Raw genomic sequence first — 19,163 nt, 5'->3', positions numbered from 1 at the left:
TACCGAGGGGTCCTGTGATATGAAGGCTAATCCAATGCCCTCCTCAAGACATGGGTCAAGGATATTGGTTCTGGTATCGAATGCAGAATGCCACGCGACTAACTGCACCGAAAGAGGCATATTCCTCCCAGGAGCATACTGTACCCTAATCCCGTATTAGGCGTTGATGTGGCGGATCAGAAGGGAAGAACTCCGGTGACACCTGAAAAAAGGCTCGACATCCGTCCAGACACCCCTGTGAGACTCCAGACGATTCCTCTTGGGTTTGGCATCGAACTAAGAAATCTCCTGCGAGACTTCAATGAGGAAGAGGATGTCATGGATAAACTGAAAGATTCCCAACACCAAGCCACTATTCAGTTGGAACATGACACTAAAAAGATCACAGGAATTGTCTTGGTGGAAGTGTCTTGGTGGGAGAGCTTGTCGGATATAGTCCCAAGGCCACTTCTTCAACTTGCTCATCCACCCAGTGATAATCCTCACTCTTGTGGCGATTATGTACGTTGGACTGTTCTGCGTGTACCGACGAATGAAAGGACTGGTAGACCAAATACAACGAGGTCAAGCAGAAAGCCACGAATACATTCGTAGACGGGGTCTAAGGACATAGTGATACAGTCCTGCGACCAAGAATTGTTTGTTATTGTATGTGTATATATATTTGTAAAGTGTAAATCTTAATCAATGGGTCGTACAAAATTTTCAAGGTGTACATATAGACATTCCAGGTGTTGATATGTGTCCGCAACATAGGCATATTAAGTGAGGACGTGCCCGTCCCACAGTGAGTGAGCATGTACGTGTAGGCGGGCATATATTTACAGCCTGTAGTCACCCCATTTACATGTGGACCTGTCACGTGTTTATGGAGGAGTAGTGAGAGATGCTGTTTGAGCATGAATCTCTATATGTACATATACCTATGGTTTGGGAAGGGGGGGGAATATTTTTGTATGTTTGGTCATTTTTCACTTTGTTTGTATGATTGGGTAGTGTGTAGGAACCCTTAGGGATAGGTAAGGTATTCACACACCCTTGTAGGTATTTGCCACCTCAACCTGAGAACTGGTATGGTCAATATGATGATGGATTGAATGTCAGAGGGGAAATGGAAGGCGATGCTCCACCCCACAGTAGATTCCTGGGTACCAAGACATCACCTCCTCCTCGGGGATGATAACCTGCCATGATCGAGACCTGGATATCAGCCCACAAAGATTGTTTCGTCTTCAATCAAGATGCTGGGAAAAGTTGGAAAAGTAATGGATCACGTACAAAAGGTTGTTGAAAGGCGGGCTAAGCCATTCCAAGGCTGACCATGTGAGGGCACAAGTAGCCTTACACGGGTCGGCATGCTAAAATTGGATCGGCCACTGGAAATACCTGCTGACGCCACTCAAGAGGAAGAAACTCCAAGTAAGAAAGAACAAGAAATCTGCAGTTCATGGACTTTGAGGTTTTCATATGAGCTTTGTTCGTTTGATGAGCTTTGAGGCTTCGTTCTATGGACTGTGAGTTTATTTCAACCCCGTTCTATGGACTATTAAGGTTTCTTCGTTCTATGGACTATGAAGGTTTCATTTCAACTTCGTCTGATGGGCTTCGAGGCTTCGTTCTATGGACTGTGAGTTTTATCTCAACTTTGTTCTATGGACTAGGAGATTTAATTTCATCTTCATTCTGTGAACTTTGAGGTTTCGTTTCTTTGGACACTAGACTCCAGTCAGAGGACCGGCGGGAAGGTGTCCTTGAGGAGATAGCTGATGTCGAGTATCTAGGTCCAATATTATACTTCCTTCCATTTCAGACCATTACCAGGGAGGTTGAGGGGGTAAATAGAACCCCACAAACACTTCCCCGAATTGCATTGTCGAGTCCCCGACAACAGGGGAATTGTAAAGGGAAGTGTCTATATATATATATATATATATATAGTGTGTGTATGTATACAGTGTATATATATATATATATATATATATATATATATATATATATATATATATATAGATAGACATACACATTGTGTATATATATATATATATATATATATATATATATATGTATGTCTATCTATATATCTATATATCTATATATATATATATATATATATATATATATATATACACACACACAGTGATGGAAATAAGTATTTGATCCCTTGCTGATTTTGTAAGTTTGCCCACTGTCAAAGACATGAACAGTCTAGAATTTTTAGGCTAGGTTAATTTTACCAGTGAGAGATAGATTATATAAAAAAAAACAAAACAGAAAATCACATTGTCAAAATTTTTATATATTTATTTGCATTGTGCACAGAGAAATAAGTATTTGATCCCTTTGGCAAACAAGACTTCATACTTGGTGACAAAACCCTTGTTGGCAAGCACAGCAGTCAGACATTTTTAGTAGTTGATGATGAGGTTTGCACACATGTTAGATGGAATTTTGGCCCACTCCTCTTTGCAGATCATCTGTAAATCATTCAGATTTAGAGGCTGTCGCTTGGCAACTCGGATCTTCAGCTCCCTCCATAAGTTTTCGATGGGATTAAGGTCTGGAGACTGGCTAGGCCACTCCATGACCTTAATGTGCTTCTTTTTGAGCCACTCCTTTGTTGCCTTGGCTGTATGTTTCGGGTCATTGTCGTGCTGGAAGACCCAGCCACGAGCCATTTATAATGTCCTGGTGGAGGGAAGGAGGTTGTCACTCAGGATTTGACGGGACATGGCTCCATCCATTCTCCCATTGATGCGGTGAAGTAGTCCTGTGCCCTTAGCAGAGAAACACCCCCAAAACATAATGTTTCCACCTCCATGCTTGACAGTGGGGACGGTGTTCTTTGGGTCATAGGCAGCATTTCTCTTCCTCCAAAAACGGCGAGTTGAGTTAATGCCAAAGAGCTCAATTTTAGTCTCATCTGACCACAGCACCTTCTCCCAATCACTCTCAGAATCATCCAGATGTTCATTTGCAAACTTCAGACGGGCCTGTACATGTGCCTTCTTGAGCAGGGGGACCTTGCGGGCACTGCAGGATTTTAATCCATTACAGCGTAATGTGTTACCAATGGTTTTCTTGGTGACTTTGGTCCCAGCTGCCTTGAGATCATTTGTAGTTTTCGGCCGAGCTCTCACCTTCCTCAGGATCAAGGATACCCCACGAGGTGAGATTTTGCATGGAGCCCCAGATCGATGTCGATTGACAGTCATTTTGTATGTCTTCCATTTTCTTACTATTGCACCAACAGTTGTCTCCTTCTCACCCAGCGTCTTACTTATCGTTTTGTAGTCCATTCCAGCCGTGTGCAGGTCTATGATCTTGTCCCTGACAGCCTTAGAAAGCTCTTTGGTCTTGCCCATGTTGTCGAGGTTAGAGTCAGACTGATTAATTGAGTCTGTGGACAGGAGTCTTTTATACAGGTGACCATTTAAGACAGCTGTCTTTAATGCAGGCACCAAGTTGATTTGGAGCGTGTAACTGGTCTGGAGGAGGCTGAACTCTTAATGGTTGGTAGGGGATCAAATACTTATTTCTCTGTGCACAATGCAAATAAATATATATAATTTTGACAATGTGATTTCCTGTTTTTTTTTTTTATATAATCTATCTCACTGGTAAAATTAACCTAGCCTAAAAATTCTAGACTGTTCATGACTTTGACAGTGGGCAAACTTACAAAATCAGCAAGGGATCAAATACTTATTTCCTTCACTGTATACACACACACACACACATATATATATATATATATATAATATATATGTGTATGTATAATACATATAATGTATCATGAGCCAGGGCTGTAACAACAACAGCCCTGGTCATGAATGCGGTTGTAAGCGAAGCAGGACAATTAGCATTGCCCTGCTTTGTTTGGAAACCATGGAGACAAGGGATAGTTATCCCCTGTCTCCATTTCAAGTCTCCCGCGCGCATGGACTGTCTCGTGCGGGCACTCATGAGTCGGCTGGTGATAGATCACCATGCCGACCCATGCTAACCAGGGGCAAGCGCCACATCCCCCGCTGCGAGCGTACCGACAGGGTTAAATAGCCCTGCATCGGTACGCTCAGGAGCCGAAGCTAGCAGAAGACGATCAGCTGAGAGCTGCCTGCCTCCCACACCATCACGACCCGGATCACCTCTCTCTCCTCCAAAGACCTGGGCTCCTGCTTCTGCCTCTACCCCAAAGTCACGCAACAGCTACACTTAACCCTGTCTCCTCCTGCTGTAATCCTTGCTTCCCTGAGTTAACCCCTTGCTCTCCCTGAGTACTGTCCCTACTCCCCGAGTTAACCCCTTGCTCTCCCTGAGTACTGTCCCAGAGTTAACCCTTGCTTCCCTGAGTTAACCCCTTGCTCTCCCTGAGTACTGTCCCTACTCCCCCTGAGTCTGAGTAACCCTGTGTTCCCTAAGTTCACCCTTGCTGCCCCAAGTACCCTGCAGTGACCCTTGACCTGCACATCCCCAGGTACACCGAAACCCATTCCCCTTGTTCCTCCTTATCCCGTATTAACCCTTAGTGTATAGGGAAAGTTATATTAGGAGGGAGTGGGATAGAGATAGTGAGCGTGTGAGAATCACAAGTAACTTATGTGTATTGTGTTGTAACGTAACTGTATTCATACGTATTTTTAGGTAAGTGGGTGGCGGTATAATTAGGATACCGTATTTATACTGTAGTGTGATTAGTTACTGTATTATACATATGAGTGATTACTGTATGTTAATAAATATACGGTCTTATTCCCTTGAGTAGCCGCTAAAACAATTAGATCGACGTTCGTATAAGGAAAAGGTAGGGGAACTAGGCATAACCCTAGTGACCCTGTTTATAAAGGCGGTAGTAATAGTGGGTGTCACTAACCAGTGGATCCCGCTATTACCCCACCCCCTTTAACATAGTGCAATGTATTAGATCTGTCAGTCATTCACGGACAGAAAGCCGATTAGGCTTAGTCTCCCGATGGGGCCTAATCGGCTTTTGTAATGGCAGAGCAGGAGGCCATTGTTAGGTCTGATTGAATGGCAGGGCTGGCGATCTGCTAGCAACCTCTAAGATGCAATGATCACTTGAGATCGCTGCATCGAAGGGGTTAATGGCAGGCATCGGAGCTAGCTCAGTCTCCCACCATTACAGGTGGATGTCAGCTGTAACATACAGCTGACATCCACCGCTGATGACGCCGGCTCAGTTCATGAGCCGGCGTCATCTTGTCGTTGGCTACGGAAGCCATTCAGGCCCCGCCGCCGGGCAGGAAGTTTTGCGTGCTAGGCAAACCGGGAGGCCAGTATTAGGCCTCCGGTTGCCATTGCAGCCACCGGAAAACCCCGGCAAGTTAATTGCTGGGGTTTCCAATGAGCTGCAAACAGCTTAAATGCATTTAAGGGGTTAATGGCGGGGATCGAAGCTAATTTCGGTCCCCGCCATTACAGCTGGATGTCAGCTGCAAGATACCGCTGACATCCGGCGATGGTGGCACCGACTCAGCTTCTGAGCCAGTGTCCACCATTTGTCGTATGGATACAGACAAATGCGGGAAGCACTAGCTTTCCATGACGTATCCATACGGCAAATGTCGGGAAGGGGTTAATACTAACTGGACATAAAACATCTTAACTTAATATTGTTACAAACAATCTAATCTTGGCCACACTCTACATTTAACAAGATAATCTGACAATGAGGTCTGTATATCCTAATGGCTGAGCAGACCTCAATTTCATAGAACATCTTCGGGATGCAGTGAAATAAACACAGTGAGGCTAACAATCAGAATCTGGTTAAAGGTTCCCAGTACATTGTTAAATCCATTCCACTAAGAATTCAGGCTGTTCTAACAGGAAAGAGGGTCTTATCAAGTACTAATAAGGTGACCGTAATGAAGCGGTCCCATTCAGGTTTTAGACATGTGGCAATTTAATTGCAAATTGTTGTTCTATTTCTCTGCCAACCGATACTTATTTGGTCTAGTTTTTCTCAGAACATATAGGGCTTTGATATTGTGTAATAAATAAGGAATATATTTAACTGTGATAGAGTGGGAGAGGTGTAAAGGGGAAAACTTTGTGGGACGTTTTAAAACGTCCTTGCAGGGATAGGTGTAAACTATGATCAGTCGGTAAAGGTGCTTCCTAATAACCATGGATCTTTCTTTCTTTTTTTTAATTCTATATATAAAGATCCATATCTTTAAACCATCTTGAAAACTTCTTAAAGACCCTTAGGGTATGTTCACACGCACTATTTACGAACGTAATTCGTGCGTTTTTGCCCCGAATTACGTCCGAAAATAGCGCCTCAATAGCGCTAACAAACATCTGCCCATTGAAAGCAATGGGCAGACGTTTGTCTGTTCACACGAGTCGTATATTTACGCGCCGCTGTCAAATGTCGGCGCGTAAATAGACGCCCGCGTCAAAGAAGTGACCTGTCACTTCTTTGGCCGTAATTCGAGCCGTTACTCATTGACTCCAATGAATAGCAGCGCTAATTACGGCCGTAATGGACGCGGCGTTCAAGCGCCTGCACATGCCGTTACGGCTGAAATTACGGGGATGTTTTCAGGCTGAAACATCCCCGTAATTTCAGCCGTAACGGACGCCCTCGTGTGCACATACCCTAAAGTGTACCAAATTACCAATACGACTTTTCAGAATAATCTGCCATATGTGCGTACAGGAGGAATAACACTATTTCTGGCCATTAAATGATTTGTATATGGCATTATTTTAGAAGTTTTCACTTTTTGCAGGCTCTCACTCTAATTCGAAGTTTTTCTTGAGGTAGTGGGTGGAGCCTAACTGCTACCACGTCTTCCATACACTGCGTACACAGAGCTATACTGTTTTAATGGACTGTGTGAAGGGCCCGTGGAAAAATAGGACATGTTCTATTTTCGTCCGATTTCCTGGATCCCTCGATAGCCTCAAGTATATGAGGGATCCGTGAAAACGGGTCCCGCACGGGTGCGGCTCGGACGTGAAAAACTGTGTAGGAGTAAAAAAAATAAAATGCTACAGTTAAAAAAAAATGCTGCAAAGTAAGAATGCTTTCATAAATAGAAGTGTCAATAGTTTTTTTTTTATCAATTAACAAAATACAAAGTGAATGAACAGAAGAGGAATGTAAATGAAATCAATATTTGGTGTGACCACCCTTTGCCTTCAAAACAGCATCAGCTCTTCTAGGTAAATTTGCTTAAGTCATGGGTTTTGTAAGATTATAGTCAGGTGTATGATTAACCAATTATACCAAAAGGTGATAATGATTTGCATTTTCATACGTAGGCTGAAACACAGTCATTAACTGTAACACACAGCTGTGTATGAGGCTTTAAACAGGGTGAGGAACAGCCAACCCCTGCTACAAAGGTGAGGTTGTGGAAGACAATTTCATGTCATAGCTCCACCATGGCAAGACTGAACACAGCATCAAGACACAAGGTAAAGCAAAATAGAGCAAAAAGGAAGCAGCACTCCAGGTAAAGTGACTACAGTGGTTTATTCACCATTGATGCAGACAAGCGATGTTTCAGCACCTCCTTGGAGTCATTATCAAGTTTGATAATGGCTCATCAAGTCTGATAATGGCTCTAAGGAGGAGCTGAACCATCACTTGTCTGCATCATTGGTGAGTAAACCACTGTAGTTACTTTACCTGGAGTGTTGCTTCCTTTTTCGTGTTTTGCTTTGCCTATTTGGACCTTAGAGTCCGCTCTGCTGAAGATTGCACCCGGATTCTAAACTAGATTCCATTTTACAGTGCTGCTCCACTTTGGACTTCTTCACATTCTAAAACACAAGGTAGTTATACTGCATCAGAAAGGTCCCTCCCAGGCAAAGATTTCAATGCAGACGGGGGTTTCCAAATGTGCAGTTCAAGTTCATTTGAAGAAGCACAAAGAAACGGGCAACGTTGAGGACCGTAGATGCAGTGGTTGGCCAAGGAAACTTAGTGCAGCAGATCAAAGACACATAATGCTTACTTCCCTTCCAAACTGGAAAATGTCCAGCAGTGCCATCAGCTCAGAACTGGCAGAAACCAGCGGGACCCAGGTACACCTATCTACTGTTTGGAGAAGTCTGGCAAGAAGTGGTCCTCATGGAAGAATTGCTGCCAAAAAGCCATATCTTCGACATGGAAACAAGGCCAAGCGACTCAGCTATTCATGAAAACATAGAACCTGGGGTGCAGAAAAATGGCAGCAGGAGCTCTGGACTGATGTCAAAATTTGAATACGGTACAATAATGAGCGTCTGCAGGCAACAGTGAAGAATGGTGGAGGTTCTTTGCAGGCTTGGGGCTGCAATTCAAAATGGAGTTGGGGACTTTGTCAGGATTAATGGTGTTCTCAATGCCGAGAAAAACAGGCAGATACTTATCCATCATACAATACCTTCAAGGAGGCATCTGATCGGCTCCAAATTTATTCTGCAGCAGTACAACGACCCTAGACCCTAAACATACAGTCAATGTCATTAAGAACTATCTTCAGTGTAAAGATGAAAAAGGAGCCCTAGAAGTGATAAGGCCCCCACAGAGCCCTGATCTCAACATCATCGAGTCTGTCTGGGATTACATGAAGGGACAGAATGATTTGAGGAAGCCTACATCCACAGAAGATCTGTGCTTAGTTCTCCAAGATGTTTAGAACAACCTACCCACCGAGTGCCTTCAAAAACTGTGTGCAAGTGTATCTAGAAGAATTGATGCTGTTTTGAAGGCAAAGGGTGGTCAAACTACATATTGATTTGATTCAGATTGCTCTTCTGTTCATTCACTTTGTATTTTGTTAATTGATAAAAAAAATTAACACTATTTTTAAAAGTATTCTTACTTTGTAGCATTTTTCCACAATACTTTTGCACAGTACTGTATTATAGGTGTTACCTGTCAGTGTAATCCTGGCAGTGAGGATAATGAGATGTATGATAAGAATTGATCTCTACAAAACAGGAAGTGTTAGTCTACTATGAGACTCAGCGGCCAGGGTGAAAATGCAAGATTTTAGGATTATTTTTAAAGATAACAGAAAAAAAAACCAATATATCTTAAAAAATAGGTTTAACATAAAAACTTGATTTAAAGGGGTTTTCCCATCTTGGACAATTATGGCATGTCCACAGGATATGCCATAAAAGTCATATAGATGCGGGTCCCAACTCTGGGACCTGCACCCACCTCTGGGACCTGCACCCACCTCTAGAACGGGGCCCCCATAACCCCGTTCCAACTTACTCGGATCCTGCTGCCTCCCAGCCACTTCCTGGTAAGGTGGTCGGGAGTTACGAAAACAGCCGAGCTCACCGAGCTACGCTGTTTCCGTAACACCCATAGAAGTGAATGTGTATATGTCATAATTATCCAAGATAGGAAAGCCCCTTTAAACAGGTAATTTTCTGATGACACATTCCCTTTAAGTAGTTAAATTGAGTTTTTTCAGATCCTGGCTGTTAGTGCAACTGTTAATCGTAGTTGGTGGCCTCCAAAATCTGATGCTAAGCCTAGTGCATGACCGGATTCATGGAACACCATGTAGAGAACTTCTATGTGCAGTAACAGTTCCCGCAGGTCCTGCACTATGTATAACACATTGCCTGAAGTGTTACTGTTCGGGCTTAGTTACACGAGCGTGTTAAACGTCCGTGGGACGGCCGTTGAAACAGCGGCCGTCCCACGGACCTATGGAATTCAATTTGGCCGTTCACACAGCCGTTGTTTAAACGGACCGTGTGATGGGTCCGTGCGAAAATAGGACATGTTCGTTCTTTTCGCGCATCAGGCATCCCTCCATAGACTCTCAACTATGGGGGATGCGTGACATCGCACCCCGCAGCGCTGAGCACGGATGCATCTCAGATGTGAAAAACAGCAGTTTTTCACCTCCGAGATGCGCAGCGTTCGTGTAAAGAAGGCCTAATGCAGAGCTAAGGAGGAACCACACCTTACGAAACCTCGGAATTCACTTTCTAAATTCATTATTACTTACCTGTGGTAACATCTCCTGGAGTTTCCTCCTCCACTTTACTCTTACACGGTTGATTGCCCCTCACCCGCTTTTCTTCTGCTTCATCCTCTGCTTTAATATTAGTCTGATCTTCCCCCTGATTTCACATATGTAATAATTCAGTACAATACAGCAGAGAGTGACAAGAATCTAACAGATCAACATAAGAAACCACCAAAATCTATGACCACAGGACCAAAAAGCTCCACACCCCCCTATATAGATCTGGTATAGGGCTCAGCTTTATCTACCTGATGATTCTCTGGGACATTGTGTTTTTCCTCTGGACAGTCCTGGGAATACAGAGGACTGGGACATCTCACTAGTCGACTTCTCCTACTGGAACCATCTGTAGGAAATACGCAGTGAATGAATACATGACTACTGTATACCTGTCTATATATCAGACACTTCTCTATACATTTCTGTTTACTGATAAGAGCCAAAATTACAATGTTGAGGTCCTCACTACCTGTGTTGATGTTCCTGCAGCTTGTAAGCCGCAGGCCTAAAGTAAACTGTGGCCTACCAAAGCGAATGTCGGAGTGCCAACTGCTCCCTGCTTCTCCATAGTATTTAACTGTATCTGCGTTGCGTGGACGCGGAAACACTTCAAAGTGGCGGGACACATGGCGTTTCTATTTTAAGAGTTCCCTGCCAAACCAAAAAATGTTCAGGGCGTCACCTGCTTATTATTTCAATGTTTTCTCCTATTTTGTGTATATACAGTTTAGGAAATAAGTATTTGATCCCTTGCTGATTTTGTATGTTTGCCCACTGTCAAATTCATGAACAGTCTAGAATTTTTAGGCTAGGTTAATTTTACCAGTGAGAGAGGGGCTGGGAGGGGCTGGTGATGATCCAGCTGTCGTGGTCCATGTCGGTACCAACGACAGAATAAATGGTAGGTGGAGGAGCCTTAAGAATAATTTTAAAGAACTAGGCTACAAGCTGAAGGGAAGGACCTCCAAGGTTGTATTCTCAGGAATACTGCCTGTGCCATGCGCATCACAGGAAAGACAGCGGGAGCTTAGGGAGTTAAATGCATGGCTGAAGTCTTGGTGTAGAGGAGAAGGATTTGGGTTCCTAGAGCACTGGGCTGACTTTTCATTGGGGTACAAACTGTATTCTGCAGATGATTTGCACCTAAATGGAAGGGGGTCCGCTGTGCTGGGGGAGAGAATTCTAGCTGGGGTGGCGGAGTATTTAAACTAGGGCTGAGGAGGGAGGTCAATGTAGAAAAAAAAGGGGTAGCCAGGTTAGAGAGGGGTCAGACTATATTGGTGGGGGGAGAAACAGAATGTGGGGAGAGGGCTAGACAACAAGATAAGGAGATCCTTTCGTTACAAAACATCAGTGTAAATAAAAAGGACCGATTAATGTCAAATCACATTTCTGATAATAAAAGTGAAAAACTGACAGGCAAGTTAAAGTGTATGTTCACAAATGCCAGAAGTCTAGCAAGCAAAATGGGGGAGCTGGAGGCCTTGATACTGGAAGAAAATATAGATATAGTTGGTGTTGCTGAAACATGGCTGGACTCTTCACATGACTGGGCTGTAAATCTACAGGGTTTTACACTTTTTCGTAAAGACAGGACAAATAGGAAAGGTGGCGGTGTATGTCTGTATGTGAGAAGTGATATGAAGGCGAGTGTGAAAGAGACAATAGTGGGTGAATACTGTGAGGAGGTTGAAACCTTGTGGGTGGAACTAGAAAGGGAGGTAAACACTGAAAAAATTACTTTTGGTGTAATCTATAGACCCCCCAATATAACTGAGGAGATGGAAGGTCAGATATATAAACAGATGGAGCGGGCTGCACAGGCGGGTACTGTAGTGATAATGGGAGATTTTAATTTCCGGGATATTAATTGGTGTCATGGTTCGGCTTCAACTGCAAAGGGGAGACATTTCCTCAACCTGTTGCAGGAAAATTTTATGGGCCAGTTTGTGGAAGACCCGACTAGAGGTGAAGCTCTGTTGGATCTGGTCATTTCTAATAATGCAGAGCTTGTTGGGAATGTCAATGTTCGTGAAAACCTCGGTAACAGTGATCATAATATAGTTACATTTTACCTATACTGTAAAAAACAAACGCAGGCTGGGAGGGCAAAAACATTTAATTTTAAGAAAGCCAATTTCCCCAGGATGAGGGCTGCAATTCAGGATATAGACTGGGAAGAACTAATGTCAAATAATGGAACAAATGATAAATGGGAGATTTTCAAATCTACTTTGAGTTATTATAGTGCAAAATTTATTCCTACAGGTAATAAGTATAAACGACTCAAATTAAACCCCACATGGCTTACACCTTCTGTGAAAGGGGCAATACATGACAAAAAAAGGGCATTTAAAAAATACAAATCTGAGGGTACAGCTGTAGCCTTTGTAAAATATAAAGAGCTTAATAAAATCTGTAAAAATGTAATAAAATTAGCAAAAATACAAAATGAAAGGCAGGTGGCCAAGGATAGTAAAACAAATCCTAAAAAATTCTTCAAGCATATAAATGCAAAAAAGCCAAGGTCTGAACATGTAGGACCCCTAGATAATGGTAATGGGGAGTTGATCACAGGGGATCAAGAGAAGGCAGAGTTACTAAATGGGTTCTTTAGCTCTGTATATACAACAGAAGAAAGAGCAGCTGATGTAGCCGGTGCCAGTGCTGTTAATATATCAGTTGATATACTGAATTGGATGAATGTAGAGATGGTCCAAGCTAAATTAAATAAAATAAATGTGCACAAGGCTCCGGGACCAGATGGGTTACACCCTAGAATTCTTAAAGAGCTTAGTTCAGTTATTTCTGTCCCCCTTTTCATAATATTCAGAGAATCTCTAGTGACTGGTATAGTGCCAAGGGACTGGCGCAGGGCAAATGTGGTGCCTATTTTCAAAAAGGGCTCTAGGTCTTCCCCGGGTAATTATAGACCAGTAAGCTTAACATCCATCGTGGGGAAAATGTTTGAGGGGCTATTGAGGGACTATATACAGGATTATGTGACAATAAATAGCATTATAAGTGACAGCCAGCACGGTTTTACTAAGGACAGAAGTTGTCAAACTAACCTAATCTGTTTTTATGAAGAGGTGAGCAGAAGTCTAGACAGAGGGGCCGCTGTGGATTTAGTGTTTTTGGACTTTGCAAAGGCATTTGACACTGTCCCCCATAGACGCCTAATGAGTAAATTAAGGACTATAGGTTTAGAAAATATAGTTTGTAATTGGATTGAGAATTGGCTCAAGGACCGTATCCAGAGGGTTGTGGTCAATGATTCCTTCTCTGAATGGTCCCCGGTTATAAGTGGTGTACCCCAGGGTTCAGTGCTGGGACCACTATTATTCAACTTATTTATTAATGATATAGAGGAAGGGATTAATAGCACTATTTCTATTTTTGCAGATGACACCAAGCTATGTAATATAGTTCAGACTATGGAAGATGTTCATGAATTACAGGCAGATTTAAACAAACTAAGTGTTTGGGCGTCCACTTGGCAAATGAAGTTTAATGTAGATAAATGTAAAGTTATGCATCTTGGTACCAACAACCTGCATGCATCATATGTCCTAGGGGGCGCTACACTGGCGGATTCACTTGTTGAGAAGGATCTGGGTGTACTTGTAAATCATAAACTAAATTTCAGCATGCAGTGTCAATCAGCTGCTTCAAAGGCCAGCAGGATATTGTCGTGTATTAAAAGAGGCATGGACTCGCGGGACAGGGATGTAATAATGCCACTTTACAAAGCATTAGTGAGGCCTCATCTAGAATATGCAGTTCAGTTCTGGGCTCCAGTTCATAGAAAGGATGCCCTGGAGTTGGAAAAAATACAAAGAAGAGCAACGAAGCTAATAAGGGGCATGGAGAATTTAAGTTATGAGGAAAGATTGAAAGAATTAAACCTATTTAGCCTTGAAAAAAGACGACTAAGGGGGGACATGATTAACTTATATAAATATATTAATGGCACATACAAAAAATATGGTGAAATCCTGTTCCTTGTAAAACCCCCTCAAAAAACAAGGGGACACTCCCTCCGTCTGGAGAAAAAAAGGTTCAAGCTGCAGAGGCGACAAGGCTTCTTTACAGTGAGAACTGTGAATTTATGGAATAGCCTACCGCAGGAGCTGGTCACAGCAGGGACAGTAGATGGCTTTAAAAAAGGGTTAGATAATTTCCTAGAACAAAAAAATATTAGCTCCTATGTGTAGAAATTTTTCCTTCCCTTTTCCCTTCCCTTGGTTGAACTTGATGGACATGTGTCTTTTTTCAGCCGTACTAACTATGTAACTATATATAAAAAAAAACAAAAAACAGAAAATCACATTGTCAAAATTATATATATTTATTTGCATTGTGCACAGAGAAATAAGTATTTGATCCCCTACCAACCATTAAGAGTTCAGCCTCCTCCAGACCGGTTACACGCTCCAAATCAACGTGGTGCCAGCATTAAAGACAGCTGTCTTAAATGGTCACCTGTATAAAAGACTCCTGTCCATCAGTCTGACTCTAACCTCGACAACATGGGCAAGACCAAAGAGCTTTCTAAGGATGTCAGGGACAAGATCATAGACCTGCACAAGGCTGGAATGGGCTACAAAACCATAAGTAAGACGCTGGGTGAGAAGGAGACAACTGTTGGTGCAATAGTAAGAAAATGGAAGACATACAAAATGACTGTCAATCGACATCGATCTGGGGCTCCATGCAAAATCTCACCTCGTGGGGTATCCTTGATCCTGAGGAAGGGGAGAGCTCAGCCGAAAACTACACGGGGGGAACTTGTTAATGATCTCAAGGCAGCTGGGACCACAGTCACCAAGAAAACCATTGGTAACACATTACGCCGTAATGGATTAAAATCCCGCAGTGCCCGCAAGGCCCCCCTGCTCAAGAAGGCACATGTACAGGCCCGTCTGAAGTTTGCAAATGAACATCTGGATGATTCTGAGAGTGATTGGGAGAAGGTGCTGTGGTCAGATGAGACTAAAATTGAGCTCTTTGGCATTAACTCAACTCGCCGTTTTTGGAGGAAGAGAAATGCTGCCTATGACCCAAAGAACACCGTCCCCACTGTCAAGAATGGAGGTGGAAACATTATGTTTTGGGGGTGTTTCTCTGCTAAGGGCACAGGACTACTTCACCGCATCAATGGGAGAATGGAAGGAGCCATGTACCGTCAAATCCTGAGTGACAACCTCCTTACCTCCACCAGGACATTAACCCACGACAATGACCCGAAACATACAGCCAAGGCAACAAAGGAGTGGCTCAAGAAGAAGCACATTAAGGTCATGGAGTGGCTTAGCCAGTCTCCAGACCTTAATCCCATCGAAAACTTATGGAGGGAGCTGAAGATCCGAGTTGCCAAGCGACAGCCTCGAAATCTTAATGATTTACAGATGATCTGCAAAGAGGAATGGGCCAAAATTCCATCTAACATGTGTGCAAACCTCATCATCAACTACAGAAAACGTCTGACTGCTGTGCTTGCCAACAAGGGTTTTGCCACCAAGTATTAAGCCTTGTTTGCCAAAGGGATCAAATACTTATTTCTCTGTGCACAATGCAAATAAATATATATATAATTTTGACAATGTGATTTTCTTTAAATATAATCTCTCACTGGTAAAATTAACCTAGCCTAAAAATTCTAGACTGTTCATGTCTTTGACAGTGGGCAAACTTACAAAATCAGCAAGGGATCAAATACTTATTTCCTTCACTGTATATATATATATATATATATATATATATGTGTGTGTGTTGCTTTTAGGTGATTAAACACATTTTCAATTGCCTCTCATTAAAACTTTTTACGATACAGCTGTTATGTCTCCTCTATACACAGAAGCTGGATCATTCGCTATCAGTCGAATCCGTAAGAAGCGAACGGACGAGTCGGCTGAGAGCAGGTCTTGTGTATGTAACACACAGGATCACAATAATTACGATCCCATCTAAGGTGATCAACAAGGATACACAGGACCCGCTCTCAGCCGAATCGTCAGTTTACTTCTCTTACGAATTTGACTGATAGCGAATGATCCAGCTTCTGTGTATAGTGGAATAATAGCTGTATGGTAAAAACGAAAAAAGAATGTTTCATCAAAGAAGGTTTGTAATCCCCTAAAACAAATATTTAATTTAAAAAAATTGCCTATAAAAAAGGTGTACCTAGCCTTTAACTTCTTCAGGACCAAGCTCATTTTGGCCTTCAGGATCAGCCGCATTTTTCAAATCTAACATGTGTCACGTTATGTGGTAATAACTCTGGAATGGTTTTACTTATCCAAATGATTTTGTGAGACATTGTTCTTTATGATAGTGGTAAATTTTTGTCGATAGGTTTACTCTTTATTTATATGAAAAATGTAAAGAAAATTTTGAAAAATAAGGATTTTCCTCCATTTGAAATCTCCTACTTCTAAAATGGTACCACACAAATTCGTAAATAAATAAGGTTTACTATAAGTCTTCTTTATGCAGGGATAATTTTTTTTATTTAATATTAATTGTTTCAGGACGTTATAAGGTTTATAAGTTTACTAGCAGTTTTTCAAATATTGACACAAAATTTGCCAAACTTTTCTTTTAGGCACCACGTTAGTTTTGAAGTGGCTTTGAGCGATCTATATATTAGAAACCCCTCATAAGTCACCCCATTTTAAAAACAGCACCCTTCATGTATTCTAAACAGCATTTAGGAAGCTTGTTAACCCTTTAGGTGTTTTACAGGAATTAAGGGAAAAGTGGAGGTAAAATGTACAAATTTCTTTTTTCAGACAGATTTTCAATTAAATCCATTTATTTCAGTAACGCAGCAAGTGTTAACAGGAAAACACAACTTAATATTTATTACACAGATTCTGCAGTTTTCAAAAATATATCACATGTAATCCTAGTGTGCTACTGGACTCAAACATAGCCCTCAGAAATTAAAGGAGCACTTAGTGGATTTTGGGGCCTCCTTTTTATTAGGATATTTTCCAGGCACAATTTCATGTTTGAAAAGGTCTTGAGATGCCAAAACATTAGACACACCCAATTTTGGAAACTGCACCCTTAAGGAATGTATCTGGGGGTGTAGTGAGCATTCTGACCCCACAGGTTTTTCATAGAATTTATTCGAATTGGGCCGTGAAAATTTAAAATATATTTTTTTCCAATAATGTGTAGTTTTAGCTCAAAAGGTTTCATTTCCACAAGGAATTCAGGAGAAAAGGCACCCCAAAAATGGTTAGGCACTTTCTCATGAGCATGCAATACCCCATATGTGGTCATAAACTGCTCTTTGGGCACACCGTAAATGCTCAGAAGAGTAGGAGCGCCTTTCAGTTTTTGGCGCACAGATTTTGCTGGAATGGTTTTCCGATGCCATGTCGCATTTGCAAAGCCCCTAAGGTACCAGTACAGTGGAAACCTCCTAAAAGTGATCCCATTTAGGAAACTACACTCCTTAAGAAATTAATCTGGGGTGTAGTTAACATTTTGACCCCACAGGTCAAAATGTTAATAGGATTGAACTGTAAAAACTGAAAATTATTTTTTTTGCCAATGAGATGTCGTTTTAGCTCATATTTTTCATTTTCACAAGTACTATAGGAGAAGAGCACCCCAATGTTTGTAAAGCATTTTCTCCAGAGTACAACAATTACCCATATGTGGTCACAAACTGCTGTTTTGGCACAGAGCTGGACTCAGAAGGAAAGGAGCGCCATTTGGCTTTTGCCGAATTGGTTTCTAGGGGCCATGTCGCATATGCAGAGCCGCTGAGGTACCACTGCAGTGGAAATTCCCCTAGTGTGATCCGATTTTGTAGACTATACCCCTCAAATAATTAAATTATGTGTGTAGTGAGCATTTTGACCCCACAGCTGTTTTATCAATTTTATTAGAATTGGGTCGTGTTAATGAAAAAAACATTTTTTTTTCCAATGATATTTGGTTTTAGCTCATAATTTTTAATTTCCACAAGGAATTCGGGAGAAAAGTCATACCAAAATTTGTTGCACAATTTCTCCTGAGTAAGGAAATACCCCATATGTGGTTGTAAACTGCTGTTTGGACACATGGCAAAGCTCTAAAAGAGAAAAAGAGCGCAATTTAGTTTTTGTAGTGAATTGTTTTTTGACGCAATGTTGCATTGCGCTGATGTACCAGTACAGTGAAAATCCCAGAGAAGTGACCACATTTGGGAAACGAAGCTCATTTAAGAATTTATCATGAGGTATAGTGAGCATTTTGAAAATTGCAAGTTTTCCACAGATCTGTTATTTCAGTGTCCAATATGTTGTGCTCAGGCTGTACCAATGGAGACATGCACCCGTTATATTGTTAAGCGGATCCTCCGGAGTAAAGTAATACCCCATATGTGGTCATAAACTGCTATTTGGGCACACTGCTAGGCTCGGAAGGACCGCCACTTGGCTTTTGGAGAGCAGATTTTGCTTGGTAGTAGTTTTGTTTAGGATTTTACTGGTGTTTCAGTTCATAATGTGGGAGCATATAAAAGCTTAGCGTAGTATAACAGCGTATAATAATGGGGTATATCAATAAAAAAAAAAATTATCCATGGATAGTGACGTACGCTTTGAACCAGTCCTTTATGTACAGGCCAGTTTTTTGGAGGCAGGATTTGCACATGTAAAGGTTGTCCGTAATATTGTACAAACTATGCGCATTCCAGTATTGCCTAATTTTTTATTTCTTCACTAGCCCCATATGCAGCACAACACCCCAAAATATCATAGTTTCCGCTGCATTTAGAAGGTCTACCTGTGGGGCCTAGCAAATGATGACGTGGAAGTTTAGGTGAGGAACAGCTAGGCATATAAAATTATGGAACCAAGTTTGAGACGTTTTGCTCCTGTGTCCCATCTCACTAGTCCTGTTACTCCACCATGTCTTTAGGTATGTGCTACCATTTTCATTATTAGGTGTTGCTGCTTCTGCTACTACTATGCTTGTTCACTTTTATAGGCTTTCTTATATATGTCTAGGTTATTGCCCTCTACACACAATGCAATTTCTGTAGCGTTTTTTTGGCAGATTTACCTTTGTAACACATATTTGATTATCCATTTATTCCATATTTGGTGGTATTTGATATTGGACGCCAGACTCTGAGATGGGTCA

The 19,163-nt window shown here is 41.8% G+C and overlaps 1 protein-coding gene across 1 annotated transcript in view; it reads right to left on the bottom strand.

Moving 5' to 3' along the window:
• LOC142654633 (uncharacterized) overlaps positions 1–19,163 on the bottom strand; it is a 213,059-nt gene that overhangs the window by 171,185 nt on the left and 22,711 nt on the right. Inside the window, 2 exon segments of the mRNA XM_075828941.1 lie at positions 9,996–10,110; positions 10,265–10,362. Of these exon segments, the coding sequence (XP_075685056.1) occupies positions 9,996–10,110; positions 10,265–10,362 (213 nt within the window).

The sequence above is a fragment of the Rhinoderma darwinii genome, chromosome 1, assembly GCF_050947455.1.
Source record: "Rhinoderma darwinii isolate aRhiDar2 chromosome 1, aRhiDar2.hap1, whole genome shotgun sequence".
Classification (NCBI taxonomy): domain Eukaryota; kingdom Metazoa; phylum Chordata; class Amphibia; order Anura; family Rhinodermatidae; genus Rhinoderma; species Rhinoderma darwinii.
This window is presented reverse-complemented; position numbering and strand designations above follow the sequence as displayed.